The sequence below is a fragment of the Colobus angolensis genome, unplaced genomic scaffold, assembly GCF_000951035.1.
Source record: "Colobus angolensis palliatus isolate OR3802 unplaced genomic scaffold, Cang.pa_1.0 Scaffold535, whole genome shotgun sequence".
Classification (NCBI taxonomy): Eukaryota; Metazoa; Chordata; class Mammalia; order Primates; family Cercopithecidae; genus Colobus; species Colobus angolensis.
In genome coordinates, this window is record NW_012118877.1 from 1,163,155 (window position 1) to 1,170,859 (window position 7,705).

The 7,705-nt window shown below is 33.5% G+C and overlaps 1 protein-coding gene across 2 annotated transcripts in view; it reads right to left on the bottom strand.

Annotated features, from left to right (window-relative positions):
* The window catches only part of EMC2 (ER membrane protein complex subunit 2), a 50,378-nt gene continuing 42,673 nt past the window's right edge, over positions 1-7,705 (bottom strand). The window contains exon 11 of one of the 2 annotated variants that reach the window (XM_011961094.1): positions 1-348. In XM_011961094.1, coding sequence (XP_011816484.1) covers positions 262-348 — 87 coding nt within the window. In that variant the 3' untranslated portion in view covers positions 1-261. The remainder of the gene's footprint in view (positions 349-7,705) is intronic. The other variant, XM_011961095.1, reaches the window with a different exon arrangement.

Consider the following 7,705-nt stretch of genomic DNA (forward strand, 5'->3'; position numbering starts at 1 on the left):
TATATATATATATATGTGTGATATGAAGAGACTGATGTACAATCAATAAGTCTTAAATCTCTCTTCCATGGATTTCCCCCATCTTCCCACTTAGCAGTAAAAGGCATTTTTAGGTTTATATAAACACATTCTTTATAACTGCCTTCTTAACAGAAAATTACTGTAGTATATAAACAGCACTGGGCATTTAGTAAATAAGTTACAGGCCAATAAGTTCAATTGTGCAGTTGTGAAATCTAATGTCAAAGAGTTTTTGAAACCTTAAGACTGGGTGATCTGCAATGTTTCCAACATGTCTTCGACAGCCTTAAGAGAATATTTGGTTTCCTTCTTACTTCGACCTGCAAACTAATTAAAAAAAAAAAGCTCAATTAGGCTCAATTTCAGTGGCAGGTTCAAAATGACAATCTTACCTTCACATTGCTAATGAAACTTAACATTGACTATTTTATAACTAGTAGGAAATCAAATATATTCTTTGTTTTTTTCAATAAGAATAAAATTTGGGTATTAAGGACATTTTCCTTTAAGGTCTTACCTTCAGTAGAAGTGTAAGATTTCAGAGAAGTTCAGAGATTTCACTGCACACTTGGCCAGTTTAAATGTTTTAAATGTTTATGTAGTGTAACAACCTATAAAATCATAGATTTGAAACTATCCTACTCATACCAAAAAAATATGAAATAAAAAGTATAATTTTAAAATGCAATTTAGCTTATATTTATGTAGGAGTGTGAACCATTTCTACTCATCTGATGTCTAAACAGATTTTTACAATTTCAAACGAAGGTACAATATAAATACAAGTTATTTCACTAAACATTTTAAAGTTGCAAGTACTCTCTAAAATTATTTAAAGTAGCTCATAATTTAAGTTTCCAGATTTATTAGTTAACTAAATGATACGGTTCTGCAAACAGCTGTCAAGTAAAAACCTACGCTACACATTAAAACAATGTAAAAATGTTTTAAAGTATGCATTTCTACTTTATTAATTGTAATTTATTTATATTATAAAACTAATTGGGATTGGATTTTGCTATGAAAACAAAATATAATACATCAATACATACACAAAATATACCTTATATTTGTGTAGTTAAAAGCAAATTCATGGCACATTAAATTCAATATCGTACACATAATCGCTGGAGGGAAACACTGTTGAATACCACATGCTGATTTCAAAATGAGTTAACTGCACTGACAATTCCCATCATTTATTAGTCTGATTTAAAACAAAAGCTTTACTAGATAAGCAAGTGTTCCTTGTTGGACATGGGAGAAAGTTTATTTTATATACATATACTTTACCCATTTTCCCCCTGGTTAAATATGATTAAAATACTTGGTATTAGCAACATCTAGTGTTTTCAAGTTAACATCAAACCACTCAATACATTTTCAAGTGACTGATCATTTCTTCAAATAACAATGCTGTCTTAAGCACTTAGTACTTGATTTACGATGTGTTCCTTGTCTTTTGTAATTACCTTAATTTGGAAAACTTCTCATGACCTGTTCAGAAAGATTAAGTGATCAAGCACAGGTAACATCATAGAAGCAACAGGCTTCAGGAACTGGTAACCTGTCTCTGACCCCTCTGGCTATAGCTTAACATTATGATTCCCTCACTTCCTACACTCTAAACCATTAGATTAGTTTTTGTAGTTGAATCCTGATTTGAAAAAGTAAATAAAGGATGTTTCTAGTGGAAATGCCAGAGGAAAAAAAAAAGCTTCTCATAAAAATCAATATCACCTTGCCTTTCAAAAGGCATCACGAATTTAAGGAATTCATATGTTAAATAAGGTAACAGCAATATCACATTTAAAACTTTGTCTTTTTATAATTTCCCCTGAGGACTAAAGGCTGTGGGGCATGCTTATTACTTTTGCTACCCAGTTAATAAATTACACAATACACAAGGATTTACCAGAAATAGAAAGCTTTTCCTTTTACCACCATTTATGAAACATAAATAGGAATGGTCCTAATCAGATATTTAAAGGTCTAATTCTGAGAAAATTAGGGGTACAGAATAGGACATCACATAGTAACATTACCACATAACATTTATTCTAATTGCTTTTAAATAGCAAAGTAAAAATAAAAAAAATTCTGTAGAGCTAAAACCGTAACATGTATTTTTAAATACAGTATTTTTCTTGGTTTATACTTAAACATAAAAATAATACAGTGTGATCTTTTAAAATTAGCTAATTTTAAAGAGTCACCTAAAATGGTGTCAACATGACTCACAACCAGTGCAATTTGGAAAAAACCAAATGAATTTACTTGTGTCAGAACAAATAAAAGAAAGTTGGAAATATAAATCACTTCAAATTTAATGTGACATGCAATTATTCTGTCTATTCCAGAATTGTATGGCAATTTAACTGATTAAGTCAGAATCATTTTTTCTCTCAAATCATGATTTAATTTTCTATTTCCCAAAAGGACAGTAACAGAATCACCGCTGCAATCATAAATAACATATAAATCACTAGCACAGATTTAACTGTGCACCAAAGAAGCATTTATCTGGAAAATCATTGTGAGTAAGTTCACATTAAAGTTTTTCATGTGCATTAATCAAATGTGTCTGCTTCTACTGAACATGCTAAACCAATTACCTAATTGAAGAGCAAATAGTAGCCATATTCTGTTTCATCATTAAGTGGAAACAAAGAAAGAAAAGCAATTCTTGAAACCTAATATTCCCTAATTTGTAAGTATCTAGAAAAATCACATATTAATTATTATATACTCTATACTGGTATACATGCTTAGATACGATTAAGAAATTCTCACTGAGATCCCAAAGATTTACCTAGTTATCAAGAATGTCATTCTCTGAAAGTTATACTCTTCTACATGATTCACAAATTCTGTGTTTTTGTTTTCATACAGTTAGATTTTGCTTAAGTAAATCTTTCAAAATTCTCTGTAAGATCTGTAAGAAAACTCATTAGAAAAAACCACAAAAACAATCAAATAATAAAAACTTGCTTATCAAATTCAGAGGTCAGTGATTCATGCATTGTAATAACTGAGATACCTTGCTTGGTATCTTTATATAATTTGTGGAAAATACACGGGTAGACAAAGTAATAGGAAAAATGAAATGGATTGTAAATGAATGAATCTCAAAAACATGCTGAGTGAAAGAAGCCAGACACAGAAGATCACATAGCCTATGAACTCATTTATACAAAGTTATAGTACAGGCAAAACTAATGTTTGGTGATAAAAATCAAATCAGTGCTTGTCTGTCTCCCAGTGGGGGATGAGGTTGACTGCAAAATGGCAGAAGGAAGCTTTCTTGGGTGATGAAAATGCTATTTTGAGTGGGGGGCTCGTAAGGGGGTGTACATATTTGTTAAAACTCAGACTGTATACTTAAAATATACGCATTTGATTACATGTAAATTATACCTCAACACACCTCAAGGGAGTCTTGTCACACTGAAGAGACAGGGAGAAGGAAAAACATAATAACTTCTTTAATTCTCAGAATATTTTATTATGGCTATCTTGCAGAAGAAAAGATAAGCCAAGAGATGTTAGGTAATTTACCCAAGTTTGCATAGCTAATAATTATATCAGAGTCAAAATTTGAACCCAGACAACATGCGTCCAGCATCTGTAATCTTCTCTTTAACTACATTGAACTAGCTTCCATGGACAGGACTCATGATAGAATACAAGATGGACAGAAACACTGGATATCCATATGGGGAGCAACCGACCCCCTATTTCACATCATACATAAAAATCAATTCCAGGCCAGATGCAGTGATTCATACCTATAATCCTGGCACTCCACCAGGAGACTGAGACAGGAGGATTACTTGAGGCCAGGAGTTTGAGACCAGCCTGTGCAATACAGCTGGACCTCATCTCTACAAAAAATTTAAAAATTAGCTGAGCACAGTGACATGCGCCTATAGTCCTAGTGAGTTGGGAGGCTGAGGCAGGAGGATAACTCAACCTGGGTGGTTGAGGGCAAAGTGAGCCATGATCATGCCACTGCACTCCAGCCTGGGCGACAGAACCAGATTCTGTCTCAAAAAAATAAAAATTAAAAATTAAAAATAAATCAATTCCAAATGGGTTGTGGATTAAATATGAAAAGTAAAATAGAAATTCCGAAGACACACAGAATTCTTTATGACCATGAGTAGCAAAAGATTTAAACAGAACACACAAAACACAAACAAATGATTGAGGCATTTGAACACATTTCATTTCAGAACTTCTATTCCTCAAGATCATATGAGCAAAAAAGTAAAAAGTTATATATATTTGCTTATACATAAAACTAAAAAAGGGCTCAAAGCAAAAAACTAAAGAAATAAGTCATGCAAATACTAATGAGAAAAGTATTTCATGAAAGAGGATATCCAAATGGAACTGATCATCAGGGACATGCAAAATAAAACCATAAGGTATCACTCTACACATGTACCAGAATGGCTATAATTACAAAGACTGACAGAACCAAGTGTTGGTGAAGATGTGGGACTATTAGAACTCTTACCGCTGGTGGGAGCAAACTAATTTGGAAAACTGCCTTTAACTACTAAAGTTAAATATACATATATTCTATGATCCAGTATTTTCACTCAGATATACAGAACTGCACATACAGTAAGAACTGCATATACATGTCCACCAAAAGATCTGTACAGCAATATTCAGTACAGTTTATTCAAAATAGCCCAAACAGAAAATATTCCAAATGCATAGCAATAACTGACTAGACGAAGTGTAACATTCATACAATGAACTACAGTAGAAGAAAATGAATGAACTACAGACATAAGCAAGGATAAATCCCATAAACTGAATAATGATAGAAATATGCAAGACAAAAAAGAATACATACTGGCTGATTCCATAAACTACAGGGTTATAAATGAGTACTCTTAAGGAATACAAGAGGAGAAATTAAGAGGACTTATCAAGAGGGCTTTGGGATGCTGCAATGTTTATATTTATTAGCCTGGATACATTTACCTTATATTAGTCACTGAAAGGCACATTTATTACTTGCATCCTTTTTTTCTGTTATAATTCTTATTTCTATATTGTAATTTAGCAAAAACTGATTTTAAAATAGTTATGTCAAAAAAGCACTCTGAAGAGTTGTTTCTCATAAATGTTTTAAAAACGATTATGTAGTATGCATAGCATTACTTTTATATTATACAAATCTTACCTTTAAATCACACACTCCCACATACTCCCAAGCCTACTCTGTGTGGAACTCCATTACAGATCTGAGCTATCCCAAACTACATTCGAAGAAGCAGTCTTGCTAATATTTACAAATACTCTGAGTTACAATATGCCAACAAAACTAACACGCTCTATAACAGACAATAAAAATACACAAAGGTGACTTTCGATGATGTGATTATGGAGGCATTATATTTTTTAAATCTCCTCAATTTTCTCCAACCAGAAGGGCAAAAACGAACAACAAAAAGCCAGCACCAAAACCAACATAATAGAACTCAAGCCCACAGATGACATTTTCAAAAAAACTAGGTAACAGTCAATTTTCTAAACCCTAGAATGTGACTATGTCATTAAGAGCAGCATGACCTACAAAAGATAAACAACTGTGTGATAGGAGAAATAGAAATAGAGGACAACCTACTACTCTACAAGAAACCAAAAACCAAACAAATTATGAATTCTTAACCCACGGAACAAGAAAACCTGAGATGATGCATCTGCCAAGGGCCTAGAAGTCTTCATAAGCTCCGAAACAAATATAAGTGTAAAAAACTATTCACAAATATGAGATTAGACAAGTCTAACCATCTACTATCTTAAAATCTCTAAAATATCTAGCAAACATCCTCTTCCAGAAGGACAAAACTTCACACCCTGAAGAAAAACAATTAAAAACTGAAACCAAACCAGGGCAGAAACACCAGGGCAAGAAGGAGAGATGGTTCAGATAAGGAGGGGTGAGAAAAGGAGTGATGCCCAGAGGCAGCAATCCCAGAAGAAAACAAAGCAAAAATGAAGAAACACAAACTGTAACAACAATATGTAACATTTAAAGCTGAGAGCAACACTTCAGAATTCAAGATCTTGAGAGCTCTAGAAATAGAACAGTGGGCTGAAGCCAGAAAATCTTTCTGGGTCACACTCAGTTCTAAGACAGACTCTACATTCACACTCAGTTCTAAGAAAGACTGGCTACACAAAGAGGTCGTATTTGAGTTCTCTTTAGCAAAAAAGGAGGTAGAAATAGAATAGCCAAGCTGGGAAAGCTACCCTAACCTATCTCCAACTTCCTGCCATTCCATAAACATCTCCTCCTAATAGTCCAGGAAAACTACCTCATTTAAACATGGAGGACAAGAAAAATATGAATCAACTTCATAAAAAATTATGGAGAAAACATAAAATATAGAAAACGACAAAATAATTAGAAGGAAAATGAATAATAAAGGACACAAAAAAATGAAGTCTAATATACTTGTAACTGAAACCCTGAAAAAGAAAACTAAGTAGAGAAAAAAATGCTTGTAATTCTATAAGCAACTTTTCTCAACTAAAAGGGCTAAATTGATGTACTAAATGGGTGTACTGTGTATTTGGGAAAACTGACCCAAGAAGAATCAATAAAACAAATCGTAGTAAGACTACTGGATTTTAAAGATAAAGAAAAAATTCCTTTGGGTAACCAGACAAAAAGTTACTTATGATAAAAAGCAAGTCAAGATGGCATCATACTTCTTGACGGCAACATTTTATTCTGAAACAGAATGAAACAGTGGGGCATGGTGATGCCTGCACCTGTAGTCCCAGCTACTTAGGAGGCTGAGGTAAAAGGATCACATGAAACCAGGAGTTCTCTGCCAGTGTGGGCAATATAGCAAGATCTCGTCTATATTTAAAAAAAAAAAACACCAACTGAACAATATGCTTAAGACACTTAGGTAAACGATCAACGGGTACATAAAAAGCCAAACTGCCCTTAAAATATAAAGGTTATAGACAAATAAGGCTAAAGACATAAGAAGATGTGTTTTCCCATGAGTAAATTTCTCATGAAAAATAATTTCCCAAAAATCTGCTAAGGATGAGCTTTAGAAAACGAAGATACAAATGGAGAAGTTTCAGTAAAAGATTTGAAGTAGAAGCAGACTGCACAAACTTTGTTACGCAGTTTGATTAGTTTAAGGCTTTTCTTCCTTCTTTTCTATTTCTTGAGATACCTATGATTAAAAATATACTCACATACCCAATCTGCTTCTGAAATACGACATAATTTATTTATCCTGAGTTTTCAGAATTAGTCTGTGTTTGCCAAACGCAGAACCACTGAGATTTCTAGATTGTAAGGTTAATTACGAAATGATAATACTAATAGATTCCTCTTGAGGGGATAAAAAGGTAGTCTTAAAACCACAAATTAATCCCAACACTTAGGGAGACTGAGGTGGGTGGATCATGAGGTCAGGTATTCAAGATCAGCCTGGCCAAGATAGTGAAACCCCGTCTCTACTAAAAATAAAAATAAAAATAATTAGCTGATCATGGTGGCAGGCGCCTGTAATCCCAGCTATTTGGGAGGCTGAGGCAGGAGAATCCCTTGAACCTGGGAGGTGGAGGTTGCAGTGAACCGAGATTGCGCCACTTCACTCCAGCCCGGGGAACAGTGTGAGACTCTGTCTCA